The 18,020-nt window shown below is 39.3% G+C and overlaps 1 protein-coding gene and 1 pseudogene across 1 annotated transcript in view; one reads left to right on the forward strand and one right to left on the reverse strand.

Annotated features, from left to right (window-relative positions):
• TAF1B (TATA-box binding protein associated factor, RNA polymerase I subunit B) overlaps positions 1-18,020 on the forward strand; it is a 55,579-nt gene that overhangs the window by 27,868 nt on the left and 9,691 nt on the right. Inside the window, 3 exon segments of the mRNA XM_005908428.3 lie at positions 13,299-13,446; positions 16,991-17,168; positions 17,717-17,763. Of these exon segments, the coding sequence (XP_005908490.2) occupies positions 13,299-13,446; positions 16,991-17,168; positions 17,717-17,763 (373 nt within the window).
• Positions 8,050-9,221, reverse strand: LOC138989961 (eukaryotic translation initiation factor 1 pseudogene; annotated as a pseudogene).

Genomic DNA, 18,020 nt, shown 5'->3' on the forward strand with positions numbered 1-18,020 from the left:
TCAGTCACTCAGTCATGTCCGACTCTTTGTGACCCCGTGGACTGCATCACGCCAGGCCTCCCTGTCTATCACCAGCTCCTGGAATTTACTCAAACTTATGTCCGTTGAGTTGGTGATGCCATTCAACCATCTCATCCTCTGTTGTTCCCTTCTCCTCCTGCTCTCAATCTTTCCCAGCATCAGGGTTTTTTCAAATGAGTCAGTTCTTCACATCAGGTGGCCAGAGTATTGGAGCTTCAGCTTCTGCATCAGTCCTTCCAATGAATATTCAGGACTGATTTCCTTTAGGATGGACTGGTTGGATCTCCTTGCAGTCCAAGGGACTCTCAAGAGTCTTCTCCAACACCACAGTTCAGAAGCATCAGTTCTTCGGTGCTCAGCTTTCTTCACAGTCCAACTCTCACATCCATACATGACCACTGGAAAAACCATAGTTTTGACTAGACGGACCTTTCTTGGCAAAGTAATGTCTCTGCTTTTTAATATGCTGTCCAGGTTGATCATAACTTTCCTTCCAAGGAGCAAGTATCTTTTAGTTTCATGACTGCAGTCACCATCTGCAGTGATTTTGGAGCCCCCAAAAATAAAGTCTGACACTGTTTCCCCATCTATTTGCCATGAAGTGGTGGGACCAGATGCCATGATCTTAGTTTTCTTTTAATCTTTGTATAACTGCAGTTAACTACTAACTTTAACTTTTTATTTTTCTGGAAGCTGCACAGAATAGATATGCCACAATTACCTCACTAGTTGTCTATTGATGGAGATTAGTGTTTAAGGATACAAGGCTAACAGGCTAAAGAAGGCAGCTAGGTGATGAATAAAAAACAAACAAATAGAACTGGAAACAATCTAAATGTCTGTCACCAGAAAAAGGGATAAAATGTGACATAGTCAGACATGGTGTATTAAATAACCTTAGATACAAGCAGCAGGAATGAACCTAACATTCTGTCGAGTGTGAGAGGCAAGTCTTAGGAAACTATGTACAGTATGATGCTATTTTTGTTAAGCTCAAAAAAGAAGTTAAACTAAATATGTAGGTATATTTATATGTTTCCTGTGGTCACGTATGGATGTGAGAGTTGGACTGTGAAGAAGGCTGAGCACTGAAGAATTGATGCTTTTGAACTGTGGTGTTGGAGAAGACTCTTGAGAGTCCCTTGAACTGTAAGGAGATCCAACCAGTCCATTCTGAAGGAGATCAGCCCTGGGATTTCTTTGGAAGGAATGATGCTGAAGCTGAAACTCCAGTACTTTGGCCACCTCATGCGAAGAGTTGATTCATTGGAAAAGACTCTGATGCTGGGAGGTATTGGGGGCAAGAGGAGAAGGGGACGACAGAGGATGAGATGGCTGGATGGCATCACCGACTCGATGGACGTGAGTCTCAGTGAACTCCGGGAGTTCGTGATGGGCAGGGAGGCCTGGCATGCTGCGATTCATGGGGTCGCAGAGTCAGACACAACTGAGCGACTGATCTGCTCTGATATGTATGATAGAACTATTTTTTTAAAAAGTTCATGGTAAGCAAAATTCAGGATAAATAGTTGCCTCTGGAGGGAGAACCACAGAGGGAGTACTAAAGGAGGAGTCCATGGGCAGATGTAGCAGTTGATTTGTTTGTATATTCTTTGCATCCCTAGCTACTCTTTGACAGTAGGAATCATGTAGTACTTCTATTTGTCATCCTTAAGACTTCATGGGCTTCCATGATGGCTCAGTGGTAAAGAATCCACCTGGTAATGCAGGAGATGCAAGAGATGCAAGTTTGGTCCCTGAGTCGGGAAGATCCCCTGGAGTAGGAAATGGCTATCCACTCCAGTATTCTTGCCTGGAGAATTCCATGGACAGAGGAGCCTGGCGAGCTTTAGTTCCCGGGGTCGCAAAGTCAGACATGACTGAGCAGGCGTGTGCGCACACACACACACATAAGACCTCATATATAATACAGTTCTGTATACATGGAAAAGGACTCTGTGTTTGTGGATTAAATGATTTGAAATAGCTGAAAAACAGAATTAAATACTTTAGAGAAGAGTTCAAATAGATTTGTTGGGGATTTTTTTCTACCTGAATAGTAAGCTTTCAGTCTGCTTCTTTTATATTTATTATGTATCAGGAGGCTATTAGTGGCATTTGGCTGAAAAAATAAAAGAGCATTCCACTGATATTTTAGTGGTAAATGCATAAGGGATGTAATTTCTGCTTATAAGTAAGGACATTTACAAACTCAATTTATGGGTGTGTCAGTATCACTCATGAAAACCAGCTTGTGAGATTAATAATCTTATCAGTTCTTCGTACTGCTTACCCATATACCGAAACCAATAGTAAATTACCCTAGTCAGAAAATGTATGTTTGAGGCTACATGGATGACTTTTTTTTAGAAAAATAATACCTGATGTTTGCAGAGTGAAGCCAGTGATTTCATGTGAAGTGTCTGTGACTTAGTTTGATCCTGTGTCAGTACCCAGTGTGCTCAGCCCAGGCCTCCCCCAAACTCTGCTTCCCAGGAGAAGGAATGAGAACCAAGTTTTGTACTTGCCTAAGGAAAACTGAGTAATGACAAAGGTTGTGCTGTGCTTAGTCGCTCAGTCGTGCCTGACTCTTTGCGACCCTGTGGACTGTAGCCCACCAGGCTCCTCTGTCCATGGAATTCTCCAGGCAAGAATACTAGAGTGGGTTGCCATGCCCTTCTCCAGGAGATCTTCCCAACCCAGGGATCGAACCCAGCTCTCTTGCATTGCAGGTGGATTCTTTACCGACTGAGCCACCAGGGAAGCCCAGTGACAAAGGTTAGCCTGCTGCAAAAATAATCATGTAACCCTGCCAAGATCAAATGGAAATTATTTGGGGATTGTCTGCTCTTCTGGATACCAGCTTTTAATATGCTTCAGTACAGATAGGTGAATTTAAATGTAGGTATTCCACAATAAGCAGAATGTTTGGAGGACAGATGCATTTTAAGAAGGAGAACTTCGGTAGGTTTTTCCCAACTCTGATCCTGAGGCCAAACCAAGTGACCCTCTCCTGTTCAGTTGGTCATCGGTTCATAAATTTGTTTTTGTTCATAAGGTTTATCTTGGTCTGGGCAAGTCGACAGCATGTTTCTAAAATGGTCTTATCCCCACGACCAAGACTATATTTCACGTAAAGTAATGTATTCACCATAGGCTTTCAGAAGACTAGATTTTAAATATAAAAAAGTATATTTCTTGTTACTTCTAATAGATTTACAACAATTAAGTTAATTCTAGCAGACCAGAAATGCGAATTGAACTGTTTTCTGAATCATAATGCGTGTGGAATTCATTTTATCCTTCCTCCATAAGTAATATATTACAGTGCTTTGTCATCTCTTCTGACATAGTTTTATTCTTTATTAATTTCCCTTTGCCATAGAAAGCCTTATTTTAGGTTTGGGTTAACAGGTGCATGTAGCATTAGCTTTTTCTCAGCTGAATTTTTGCTTCGAAACAACAATAAGTAAGGGTGTGGCACTGTGCTTTTTTTTTTAATAGCAAAGCAGGAAGTTCACCTCTGACAGGGTATTGTAATCAGGTTTATCACAAGAGCCTGCTGTTGTGTAACAGAAACTCTAGCTTGTCCTTACCTGTCTTCAGGCATTGCTTCATGAAGGAAAATAAACTCAGCGGAATATTTGTGAAATTCAATAAAATGCTTTCCCAAGCACGCCATTTTTAATACATGCTAGAGCAATTGATTATACCCTTGTGGTCTTTTAAAAAACATATTCACCTTGGGATTTCTTAATATTGTAATTAAATGGATCTATAGCCCTCTAGAAGCCCTATGTGTCATATTTACTATACGTTTTAGACACATCCTCCACTGTGGCTACTAATAGTACATACTCCCTCCCCCATCTCCCCTACATTTTTCAAGAAAAGTGGAGAAGGTTTGGGATGCCTTCAGATGACTGTTTATTTAGTTGACAGGCAGCTTTTCTTCATTGTACGCTTTGCGTTTGCTCACAAAAGTGCATTCACTATTCCATAGTATGTTGAAACTTTTAAATGGAAACAGCTTTTCGTTAACAAAGGAAGCATTTTCTTCCCTCCCTTCATGTCTTAGCTTTCTCTAATAAGTCTTGGCTTCTTCAGCAGCTGTACCTCCACCAGAAATGACAAAAGGTGCGATTGTTCTAGGAGATGGTGATGAAGATAATGCCAGGGGAGTTTTGTGTGTGTGGGCTGCTTGGGACTGTTTTTCTTCTGTGTTTGGTTTTGTTTTGTTTTTGTTATTCCAGAAAGTTGAGCACACCTTAAAAAAAAGAAACCAAAGGGAGGAGGGAAAAAAAGGCTTTAAAGACCCTTGAACCTTCATCCTGTGTGAACTATTTCTTTCCATTAAATTGTTCTGTTAATATTCAGGTGGGCCCAACAACAACAAATCTGACAAAACTCACTTTACAACATAGGGGAGTGGAATCCAGAGTAGAGAGTATTGATGTGGTTTGTTTCTTCTTCCAAGCGGGCCATGGGTTTGTCTTTCTGCCATTACTCTGACTTGAGTCGAGTTCAGAAGAGGAAAACAGGTGTGAAAATTAAGTTTTAGAATTTCCAACCATCTCCTTTTTCTGAGTTGTGATTCCCAACTCCTGGGAGGTAAACTGTTCCATTATCTTTATTTTTTAATTTGAAGATAACCTCCTCCTCTTTCTTTTTGCCTCTGTCTCTTCTGCTGCTTTATTTTTGAGTCAAATTTCTGAAGTGTGGTGCTGATATGAAGCTTCATTTATTTCTAGCAAAAATCTTTCAGTTCATCTGGTAGAATAAACTAAAAATGTATTCTTTTTCAGAGACATCATCTTTGTATAGAGTACCAGATAAGCAAATTGCTGCTTAAGCCAAATTTGGGCCTAAACAGACTTTTCTCTTACAGGTGGAATTTATTCTGCCAATAACTTTGTGGAGCTACTTGTGTATTTTCAGCCTTGTTTTTTTTTTTTAAATCTTTATGTGTTTTAAACCCACAGACCAATTTCTAAACAGTTAGTATGTAACATACTTATTATTCTACCATGGTCCTCGACAGTGATTCTAAGGCCTCTCAAGAATTAGTCATTTCGTCATCCCTCACTAGACTCAGCAAGAAGCAATAAAGAGGAACCTGGAAATCCATTCTGAAGTACATCTCCAGCTTTGTGAATGTTGATGAACAACATTCTGATCTCCTCTCTGAATGAGTGAAAAGAAAAGATGCAATGCTGGTTCAGCCAAACCCACTGAGTGGCACTTTGCCATGATGATTCATTTTGCCTCAGAGCAATCTTACGCCCTTTGTGAAACTAGGTCCCTGATGGTTTAAGGAAGAAAAAGACTCCTTCAGAGCTATCAGTCACTCTCTGAGCCCCTCTAGATGACTGTCTCGATGGATCAAGCTTTAATACACTCTGAGTCTTGAAACTTTACTCCATATTTTTTCACCATCTTCCTCTGTAGGCCGCATGTCGCTCTTGGGATTGTTTGTGCAACCTCTGTTAGAGTAATCATCTAGCAGGTTTGAAATCTACCTGAGGGAAACTGAGACGAGTGTAATGATAACAGGTGTTCTCAGGTTCCCTCACTCCCACTCCCTTCCAGGATTACTACTGCTAGGCAGCGTGAATAGAAACCAGCTGACATGCTCTTTTGTTCCTGGCTTTCTGCAGCATCTTAGCCATCGCTGGAATGTGTGGGTGCAGTTCTCTCATCAGGCTTGTGAACTAAAACCATCTGAGGGTCTCTTCCAGGCTCCAGGAAGAAGGAGAGGAGAGCCACTTCATTTTATTTTATTATTATTTTGCACAAGAATATTGTGGAGAGTTTGTTTAAACTACAGGTTCTTTTAGACCTAGTATTAGGGCTGGATTTATGAAGTCTGGTGTGGGATTGAGGACTTTTAAATCAGCGTCTTGCAAGTGGTTCTGATAGAAATGTGCTCTGAGCAATACGGACTAGTCTTTTCATCTCTGCCTCTGTCTATTTTATGTTATTGTATCATGTTCCACACAAAAAAAATTAGAGGTAAAAGTAGACTAATTAGGGGATAACCAAAGACCAATATAAAACAAAGTACTGTTATACCTAAACTCCTTTGTTTTTCTGGGCTCCAAAATCAATGCAGATGGTGATTGCAGCCATGAAATTAAAAGACGCTTACTCCTTGGAAGGAGGGTTATGACCAACCTAGACAGCACATTCAAAAGCAGAGATATTACTTTGCCAACAAAGGTCTGTCTAGTCACGGCTGTGGTTTTTCCAGTGGTCATGTATGGATGTGAGAGCTGGACTATAAGGAAAGCTGAACACAGAAGAATTGATGTGTTTGAACTGTGGTGTTGGAGAAGACTCTTGAGAGTCCCATGGACTGCAAGGAAATCAGACCAGTCCATCCTAAAGGAAATCAGTCCTGAGTATTCATTGGAAGGACTGATGTTGATGCTGAAGCTCCAGTACTTTGGCCACCTGATGCAAAAAGCTGACTCATTGGAAAAGACCCTGATGTTGGGAAAGACTGAAGGCAAAAGGAGAAGAGGGCAGCAGAGGATGAGATGGCTGGATGGCATCACCAACTCAATGCACATGAGTTTGGGTGAATTCCGGAGTTGGTGATGGACAGGGAGGCCTGGCGTGCTGCAATTCATGGGGTCGCAAAGAGTTGGACACGACTGAGCGACTGATAAACTGAACTGAAACATGCAAAGTTTTAGACAGTATTCTAGTAGTCCCCTTATTCTCCTTAACACATTACAGATTCCAAATGAAATATAGCACAAATGCCCAGCAACTTTTATGACATCTTTCCTTTAGGTGTGTTCTATACATGCATACATTTTTCTGAAAGTCAAAATAAGACTATTCTAATACAGTCATTAAATGTTTACTGTAATTATTTTATATCCATGTTTTGGAATCTTGTCAAAATTCCAGCCTGCTTCCGCTCTCCGGGCTAAGGACAATGGCACGAAAACAAAAATGTGATCCTGTGATGACGTTCTCTACAACGGTGCCGTGTCATAGTCCTGCCAGTCTCCTGCCCCAGGTCGGATGCTTTGCTGAGCTGGTGGTGCAGGCCCCTAGAGTGGCCTGGCTTGGTTGGAATAGGGCCAGATGTGTGGGGAGTCCATAGCCAAGCCCTGTAGAGCCAGTTGGGCCACCATTTCACGTGATGTTGGAGGCAGAAGGTAGTGGATGTCAGCGTGGATATTTTGTGTTTGTGTTCAGTCGCTAAGTCGTGTCTGACTCTTTGCAACCCCATGGACTGCAGCACACCAGGCTCCTCTGTCCTTCACTATTTCCCGGAGTTCACTCAAATTCATTTCCATTGAGTCAGTGATGCCATCTAACCATCTCATCCTCTGCTGCCCTCTTCTCCTTTTGCCTTCAGTCTTTCCCAACATCAGGGTCTTTTCCAATGAGTCAGCTTTTTGCATCAGGTGGCCAAAGTATTGGAGCTTCAGCATCAACATCGGTCCTTCCAATGAACACTCAGGACTGATTTCCTTTAGGATGGACTGGTTTGATCTCCTTGCAGTCCAAGGGACTCTCAAGAGTCTTCTCCAACACCACAGTTTGAAAGCATCAATTCTTTTTTGCTTACTAGATTCCTTTTCATTAATGATCTTAAAATTACTTGTCACGAATTTATTATCCATTAAGTTGGTTTTCTGAGATGATTATTTTTCAAAGAGGAACATTCACTGCTCTAGTGTTTGTTTGTTTGCAGGTAAAAGTACTTAATTTCATCTCCTACCTGCATTATTTAAAAGGATTGTCGCTTTAGTCATGTCTGACTCTTCGCAGCTCCATGACTAGAATTCCTGTGTCCATGGAATTGTCCAGGCAAGAATACTGGAGTGGGTTGCCATTTCCTTCTCCAGGGGATCTTCCTGATGCAAGGATTGAACCCCAGTCTCCTGCATTGTAGGCAGAGTCTTTACCTCTTAAGCTACCAGGGAAGCAGGATTAGGGTTACCATAAATCTTGTTAGTAATGTTAATTGTTAACTTGAGAAGATACTTCAAATTCTGGGCAAAATGAAGCAGATATCTAAATGAGTTGATTTTATAAAGATAAAAAGACAGCTTTTCCAAAAGGTCACTGAGAGTATATGTTTTCATTTTTAACTTTTTTTTTTTTTGGATGGGGGGGCTCTTTTCAGTTTATTGCATGTAGGAGTTACGCTAGTCCCAAGTTAAAAGCAAACCCCAAATTATGGTTACATTATACAGGCTGTGAGGTTTTTAAACTCGTGACTAGGGACAGAAGGGAAATTCTACTCATTGCAATGAAATCCTCACTTAAGCTTCAGTAAGCCGAAAGCACTTAAAACCCGTGAACCTTCAGGTGGTCGTCCTTAGCCAGTCCAGTCTCCACCAGGAACTGGCATATGTTCTTGTGCTGGTCACCCTGTAGCTTAATTTCTTCTCCGTATTCTGGATGCTCAATTACAGTACCATTGCACGCAAATTTCTTCTTAAACGTCTTCACTAGTTTCTTTTTATCGTAATCATCAGTGATCTCTTGGACAGTAGTAAGGGTCTTCCTGCCGTTTCTCTGTTGAATTCTTATATGGATATAATCCTCAGTGCCAGCAGGAAGCAGATCATCACCCTCACTTGCATCAGCAAAGGGTCGAAAGAGTGGATGTTCTGGATAGGGGACATAAAGTATGATTCCTTTTCCTCGGTGGAAATGGCCTGCGGAAGGTGGTGGCGGGAGAAAGCGGACGGCGGGACAGAGCCTCCATCGGGAGGCAAGGGGAGGCCGCTGAGTCCCTGGCGGCAGCTCAGTGACTGGGTCATTTTTTCCTTTTTAAATTTACAGATTAAAATAGAGTTGTTAATAGTATTTTCATATACAAATAGAATTACTCTACCTGAGCATTTAGAAACAGACTTAAAAGGCCACATTGCTATTTGGTTAGAAATTTACTTTGTATTCTTCAGCTACAGGTTGATCATATGTTAATAATATAGCATAAACTGAAAGCCTTTTTTCCCTAATAAAACTCAAATTTTTCAGTAGAGTTCAGTTGCTCAGTCGTGTCCGACCCTTTGCGACCCCATGAATTGCAGCACACCAGGCCTCCCTGTCCATCACCAACTCCTGGAGTTTACCCAGACTCATGTCCATCTAGTCAGTGATGCCATCCAGCCATCTCATCCTCCGTTGTCCCCTTCTCCTGCCCCCAAACCCTCCCAGCATCAGGGTCTTTTCCAATGAGTCAACTCTTCGCATGAGGTGGCCAAAGTATTGGAGTTGCAGCTTTAGCATCAGTCCTTCCAAAGAACACCCAGGACTGATCTCCTTTAGGATGGACTGGTTGGATCTCCTTGCAGTCCAAGGGACTCTCAAGAGTCTTCTCCAACACCACAGTTCAAAAGCATCAATTCTTTGGCACTCAGCTTTCTTCACAGTCCAACTTTCACATCCATACATGACCACTGGAAAAACCATAGCCTTGACCAGACAGACCTTTGTTGGCAAAGTAACGTCTCTGCTTTTGAATATGCTATCTAGGTTGGTCATAACCCCCCTTCCAAGGAGCAAGCATCTTTTGATTTCAAGGCTGCAGTCACCATCTGCAGTGATTTTGGAGCCCAGAAAAATAAAGTCTGACACAGTTTCCACTGTTTCCCCATCTATTTCCCATGAAGTGATGAGACCAGATGCCATGATCTTCGTTTTCTGAATGTTGAGCTTTAAGCCAACTTTTTTACTCTCCTCTTTCACTTTCATCAAGAGGCTTTTTAGTTCCTCTTCACTTTCTGCCACAAGGGTGGTATCATCTGCATATCTGAGGTTATTGATATTTCTCCTGGCAATCTTGATTCCAGCCTGTGCTTCTTCCAGCCCAGCGTTTCTCATGATGTACTCTGCTTGGAAGTTAAATAAGCAGGGTGACAATATACAGCCTTGACATACTCCTTTTCCTATTTGGAACCAGTCTATTGTTCCAAGTCCAGTTCTAACTGTTGCTTCCTGACCTGCATATAGGTTTCGCAAGAGGCATGTCAGGTGGTCTGGTATTCCCATCTCTTTCAGAATTTTCCACAGTTGATTGTGATCCCCACAGTCAAAGGCTTTGGCATAGTCAATAAAGCAGAAATAGATGTTTTTCTGGAATTCTCTTGCTTTTTCTATGATCCAGCGGATGTTGGCAATTTGATCTCTGGTTCCTCTGCCTTTTCTAAAACCAGCTTGAACATCTGGAAGTTCATGGTTCACGTATTGCTGAAGCCTGGCTTGGAGAATTTTGAGCATTACTTTACTAGCGTGTGAGATGAGTGCAATTTTGCGGTAGTTTGAGCATTCTTTGTCATTGCCTTTCTTTGGGATTGGAATGAAAACTGACCTTTTCCAGTCCTGTGTCCACTGCTGAGTTTTCCAAACTTGCTGGCATATTGAGTGCAGCACTTTCACAGCATCATCTTCCAGGATTTGAAATAGCTCAACTGGAATTCCATCACTTCCACTAGCTTTGTTCATAGTGATGCTTTCTAAGGCCCACTTGACTTCACATTCCAGGATGTCTGGCTCTAGGTCAGTGATCACACCATCGTGATTATCTTGGTTGTGAAGATCTTTTTTGTACAGTTCTTCTGTGTATTCTTGTCACCTCTTAATATCTTCTGCTTCTGTTAGGTCCATACCATTTCTGTCCTTTACTGAGCCCAGCTTTGCATGAAATGTTCCCTTGGTATCTTTAATTTTCTTGAAGAGATCTCTAGTCTTTCCCATTCTGTTGTTTTCCTCTATGTCTTTGCATTGATCGCTGAGGAAGGCTTTCTTATCTCTCCTTGCTATTCTTTGGAACTCTGCATTCAGATGGGTATATCTTTCCTTTTCTCCTTTGCTTTTCGCTTCTCTTCTTTTCACAGCTATTTGTAAGGCCTCCCCAGACAACCATTTTGCTTTTTTGCATTTCTTTTCCATGGGGATGGTCTTGATCCCTGTCTCCTGTACAGTGTCATGGACCTCTGTCCATAGTTCATCAGGCACTCTATCAGATCTAGTCCCTTAAATCTATTTCTCACTTCCACTGTATAGTCATAAGGAATTAAAAGTTTAGATACTGAAATACTGGTATCAAAATAAATACAATACAAAGAAGGTTGTAACCTCAGGCAAAGTAAAATTGGACATAGTTATAAATTCTGGAAATTTACAGTTTGTTTTCTGTAAGTAAGTCAAGTCGCTCAGTCATGTCTGACTCTGCGACCCCATGGACTATGGCCTGCCAGGCTCTTCTGTTCATGGGATTTTCCAGGTAAGAGTACTGGAGTGGGTTGCCATTTCCTTCTCCAGGGGATCTTCCCAACCCAGGGTTCGAACCCAGGTCTCCAGCATTGCAGGCAGATGCTGTACCATCTGAGCCAGTACCATTATAATGTATTCCCTTGTGCTTTATAATTGCATGTAAGCTGAACATACCAAAGTAACATTGAACAGAGAAGTATTCGTCCCTTCACTTGGTTCCCAAACACCTTCACACGTTTAGAAAATGGGCAAGACATGACAGAGCAATATTATTGGTACAAATTGTTGGGAAACAGATTTTCACTTAGAATAAGGAAGAACTTTGTAATGATTAAATGCATTACAAATTGAATAGACTACCTTCAGGAAAGGTATTGAGTTCCCATCACTGGAGATTTAAAAGAAGAGCTAGACATACAGCTGCTAGGGGGTGTTGTAAATTTAGACCAGATACCTTTAAAGGTCTTGCCAACTCTGAATTTGCTGGTTGGATGATTTCTCGTATAGAGTGATGTATGAAGTGATTGTTACACAAAATAGTTTACTGAAGTTTCTCTCTTACCATGTTTTTTTAAGCTAGACATACATATAGAAAAGTGAACATATCACAAATGTACCCAACCTGATGAACTTTCATTACCTGAACCAGCCCCCTAGATCAAGAAACAACGATCTCTGCACCCCAGAAGCTCCATCCAATCCCCACTTCCAGTCTTGATCACCTGCACCCTGAGAGTAATCTCACTCTTGACTTCCAGTCAACTTTAATAAATATTGCCAAACAGGTTTCCAGAATGTTTGTATTCTGGCCTAATTTTAACGAGGTCCAACCATGTCAGAAGGAGAAGGCAATGGCACCCCACTCCAATATTCTTGCCTGGCAAATCCCATGGATGGAGGAGCCTGGTAGCTGCAATCCATGAGGTCGCTAAGAGTCGGACACGACTGAGCGACTTCACTTTCACTTTTCACTTTCATGCATTGGAGAAGGAAATGGCAACCCACTCCAGTGTTCTTGCCTGGAGAATCCCAGGGACAGGAGAGCCAGTTGGGCTGCCGTCTATGGGGTCGCACAGAGTCGGCCACGACTGAAGCGACTTAGCAGCAGCAACCATGTCAGAAATGTTAGTTTTTCTGAAATCCCATAGATCTTTAAAAAAAAAATCTTAGTTGTAGCACTCAACAGCTATCTTATCCTATAGTTATTTTTGAACACTGACCTCCTTTTCTAGAGTATATATTCCTTGAAGAGATCACTTTATTCATCTTTATATTTCCCGAAGTATCTTACATAGAATAGACTCTAAATTTAATATTTTTATGTGAATGGATAAGTAAATGAGGAAAAATTATATGTAGTATCAATGAGAAGAATGTTTAGAAATTGCAGAAATATAAATAGCATACCAAATTAACTACAAGGCTGCTCTTAAAATGAACAGAATTAATTTATTAATATTGGCTCATACATTTTCCCAAATTCTGTAAGATACTCTTTCTTATAGGCTAACATGTGAGAAAATAGAAAGCTGAATCACACGTTTCTAACTAATAGACTTAAGCCCTGGTGTCATCTCCAACATAGAAGCATGTGAATGTTATGTGACACTGAACTGAATCTGTTAGCTGTGAATTTGAAGGTTGGCGAGAGGGTGCTGGTTAGGGAAGGTGAGAGGGAAGTCCTGCTTTGCTGGGATTATGACAACATCATAATTCCAGTAGGATTGCAGCTTTATCCCAGATTCTTCCATGATTGGCAAGAAGTAATGGTTTCACTATATCATGGGTAAGGCCAGTAAGAATTGTTTGAGCCAGATAGAATTTTAGTGGCTTTTTAATTTATCACTATTACTGTTTAAAACAGCTCAGTGAGGATATTTGGGGTTTATGGGTGTTTCTACTTAATGTTTTTAATCTATACTCCAAGTTTTATTAAGTGAATACATGTTATTTTTAAAATCAGAAAGTAGTTTTAAAAATAATTTATGTTGCAAAAATTGCTACTTTGACTATCTCTTTCATTCCAGTCTTGGCCTAACTATGAAGTTATCTTTAAAAAAATAATTGAAGTTGCCACATTTTTAGATTTGCCACGTTTTCCAGACATAACTGAAAACTGCTATCTTCATCCAAACATCTTGTGTATGAAATACTTGATGGAGGTCAATCTCCCTGGTAAGTGTGAGGTATATATGGTGAGTAAGCCTTGACTTATTGAATTATTATGAAAAATGTATTGAATCCCCTCAATCAGAGACTATTAGAGTCACCTGACAGGGTCCACAGTAACATGAAGGTTAATTTCAAAATTCTTTCTTAAAATGTTTTGGACCATTTAAAATGGTTAAAAGGACACTCTTCAGAAGTAATGAGTTCTATTTTGGATGAAAGGGATAAGCTTGAGAGATAATGTTTGGTTTTTGCTGAATACAAGTAACACATGATTCAGTATGTATTATTAATTACTTAGGAACCTCCGCCAAAAAAGGGCAGCACTCCTCCATTTGCATGAAGCATAATTATTAAAGAATTCTAATTTTTAAAATCCCAGAAGTTAATCTACAGTGATATTTTTATTGTTTAGTAACATATTGCTGTTTCCAGTCCCTAAAGCAAATGGAGATGAAGGTCTGGTAGGATGCAAAGGCAGCCTCACTAGCCCTTCTTCACAATACACCAAGACACAGGTCACCCCAGCGGAATTCGCCGATGGAATCTATTCCTGAATTTCTTGCTAAACTAGAAATGTGAGAAATGCAGGGTTTCTATTCTTAACAGAAAATACAAACATGGCGTGACTATATTATTGCTTATGCAATATAAAAAAATGTGATTGAATATATTTTTAATAGGAAAGGAAAAGACATGTTGTATGAAAAAAACAATATACAAAGCTGCACATATAATTTTAGCTATAAAAATAAACATAAATTGGAGTAACATATATACACAAATGTAAATATTAAGTCTTATAAAATATTTTTTAAAGAGGAAAAAATACACTTCTCAAAATGTATCATTTATTAAGCTAAGGAATGTATGTCTCTTACTGTAACTTCAGAAGTCACTGGTTCTTTGATTAAGATTCCAGAATTTGGGAAGTCTGATTGCTGCACTTTAGCAAGTTACATATATTGGTTTATTGTTTTGGATTTTGGTTTTTTGATTTACTTTTGGAGTGGTTTTTTTCAAAATATGGCAAGTTCCTGTGTTCTGTTTATATACTCCAAAATCCTAAGCTCATAATGGGGAACACTAAGATATGGAAAGAATGCAAGGAATTTCCAAAATATAACTGGCTCAGGCTGGGTTATGGCAAGTGTTTAGCTCACGTAGTTGCTATTGGACAGAAATGATGGTGGCAGTGTTTTCTGACCAGTGTGTGTAACTTAGTAGTATTTCTCACCCAACTCTTCCTGAAAGTAACAAGTAGAATTAAAACCACTATAATATACAGAGAGAGACTGCTATCATCTGATGTTTTAAAGTGCTGTTTTAGAGACCATTTTAAAAAGAGCCAGGTTAGAGAAATTTTACTTCTCACAAAGTGTTCAATAGAAATAATTTGGAATATAGATAAAAAACTATACACAAGTGTTATTGACCTTATTTTTAATACTGAGAAATCAGAAATAAATATCCAACGGAAAGGTAATGTTTAAGTAAATATTTTGTATATTAAGTGGAACCGTGTGCATCTTTTAAAATCATGTTTGTGAAGAGTATATAAAAGCATGGGAAATGTTTATGTCATAATAGAAAAGGAAATAGGCCAAATTATAAATTATATATAATATAATCATAGCTATATAGTTAAAATATTCGTGAAAATATTGGAAATAAATTTACCCAAATATTGAAGTGCTATGTCTAAGTTATAGTAATGCATTTTTTTCTTCTTTGCACTTTATGTATCTTATAAATGTCCTATACTGAGTTTGTATTACGTAATAGTGGGAGGAAACAGTAAACAAAATAGATCTACAAACTAAGATGTGGTGGTCCCTTCACCTTAGAAATTACATTCTAAAATGTGACATTGATTGGCCTCCTACCCATGAGATTATAAGAAGACTTCTAGAATATTGCCATTTTCAAAGCTGAAAGTTTACACTCTACAGTTCTCTTGTGCTGTTGATCAAAAAGAAGAGATCTGTGTACTTGGCCCTTTTTCAAAGAGAGGTTTTCGGGTTCCCAGAAAACTAAAGGTGGTTTTAAGCATGCTGGGGCAACGAATGCCCCTCCTCAGTGCCTTTATGTATGACAATGTCGTCTCTGGAACTGAGTAGAAAGCAGCTTCCAGCAAGCATGTCACACACACACACCCTTGCTGAGTAAGCACTGCCTCTTTTGTGGCTCTGACTGAACTCCAAATACATCCCTTAGTTTTGTCCCTCATCCTGGGACTGAGAAGCCGGCCAGAGAGAATTCCTGGCAGCTTTCATAATCATGTCTGTTTAATTTGTGGGGAACCCTGTAAAGTTTCCAAAGTGCCTTCATCTGTATTACCTCATCTGTGAAGGTGGAAAGGGAGGACGGGTAGGTGTGCTCATCTCAGATGAAACGTAGGCAAGCTGAGTGACGCCTGGCTGCTTGACGGCCGAGGCATCACATAGTACTCCAGGTCCCATAATACTCCAGGTCAGAATCTTCGTTTTTCTCTCCTGTCCTGGCTCCCTTCCTCATAATTTCTTCCATTTGCTTTTTATTACTATGTACTTTTAGTATAAGAGAAGCAATTCAAGATATTAATTTTAAATAAATAGGGGAGACATTTTTCAAGAAATACCATTTTTATAGTAATACATTCTATATATAATACTATATAGAGAGACATGTATGTACTGTATGTAATATTATTTGTACTGTTATAAAAGTATTGTATATTACATTAAGAGAATAGAATCAATAGAACATAATGACTGACAGTATATAGGAAATGCAATACAACTTATTATGCTCTTGTAAAGAACAACTGTTCTACTTGAATTTAATCAAAACATAGGTACTTCAGTTAGTAAGTAAAGAAATTTGCTTAGTAATTCAGAGTTTTCAAAGTATAATTCACTTGTCCTGTCTTTTATGTCCTATGTTTATCCTCACCATAACCCACTTTTACAAATGAAGAAACTGAGGTTGAGTGGCTCTAGTCCGGAGTCACAAAGCTCATGATCAGAAGGCCTAAATATATAGGCTGTAGGTGTTCTGGCTCCAAGTCCCAAGTTACTCAGCCTTGAATAACAGATGAGTCTGTGCTGAGCGTGTAATTTCTTTGGGAAAGCAGTGCAGCGGGCGGGATGCACACTGGAAGGCCAGGCGCCCTAGCTTCCCAAGTGAGTACATATTAGAGAAGCCCTTGGTCTTACAGGAAAGTTAGTTTCAGGTAAATGCAAATTGCTGTAGAAACACAGACAAGGAGCGTGGATGAAGCAATAGAAGATGGATGTGTGCCTGTATATTTGGTGCCAAGATATGTGCCATAGATAGCAGGCATTTTGGGAAGTCAGAACAGGAGAAGATAAACCTTGCCAGGATTCGACCATTTGTTTTTCTATACACATTTCATTTTTTGGTTTATTTATACACAAAATGGTATACCTCAGAGTTCTGGCATAGTATCATATTTTAAGATAAAGCTTATCTCATGGATGTATACATTAGTATGGTCTCATTAATCAAAGAATTTAATTTCACATTTTTCTGTTTTGTTCTTCAACAGATGAAATGCATAATGTAACCTGCCTAGTGGTAAAATCAACTGGAATAGGAGAAGTGGATTTTCTAAGATTTGATCCTATAGCTAAAAAGGCAAAAACTGTTAAATATGATGTGCAAGCTGTAGCTGTCATTGTAGTGGCATTGAAACTGCTCTTTTTATTGGATGACAATTTAGAATGGTAAGTGTGTGTACTCTTAGGAGGAAAAAATTGTATGATTTTCCCCTACTAATTCAGAGTAAAGGATTCTATATCCTTTACTCAGTAGAAAGTAGAGACTCTCAGTTGTTACAGAACACTGACTCGTAGCAGCAGTTACTCCTTACCTGATGTTTTGGCTCAGGTATTTGTCAGAGATTTCATTCTCCTTTAGAAAGTTGTTTGGATCGTGTTTTCTTCCATTTTTAGGAAGATACACATGTGTCTCTTTCTCCTGAGTTTTAAATCATCATACACAAATTCTAAAGAGTCACTTAGCACTTCATCTGTGTACCTTTTGGTTTCTGGCACTATGTATCCTCAAAGATTATTTTGGAAAGTGAAAGAATCTTAAAATGCCAACAAAGAGTGGCAGTGTCTTTTTTCCTATTTAAGTGCTTGCTTCTGCATTAAAAGTTGGCATCAGTTTCAAGTACTGTTCTATACTTTTCTTTCGGAAGAATTCAAAATTTAACTGTCTTCAAATGAATGATTTCCAAATAAATTGATTTGTTTATTTGTATCTCCAGGTCTTTGTCTAATATTGCCAAGAAATATAATGAAAAGAACAAAGAAGGTACTTTTTTTGTTTTTAGTCAATCAAGTGATTGTAAAAGGTGAATTAAAAGATACAATAAATATAGAGAAGAAGAAACTTGTACCTTGTATCAGACTGTTTATATGTATAATTATCTAATATATCTTCTATTCTCAAGGAGGTAATAGTCAAATCTAGGATAAACAGACATGTAAAAAGATGGTTTCAATATGTGGAATCTAGAAAAATAGTAAAGATCTTATTTGCAAAGCAAAAATAGAAACACAGCTGTAGAG

Source organism: Bos mutus, chromosome 11, assembly GCF_027580195.1.
Source record: "Bos mutus isolate GX-2022 chromosome 11, NWIPB_WYAK_1.1, whole genome shotgun sequence".
Classification (NCBI taxonomy): domain Eukaryota; kingdom Metazoa; phylum Chordata; class Mammalia; order Artiodactyla; family Bovidae; genus Bos; species Bos mutus.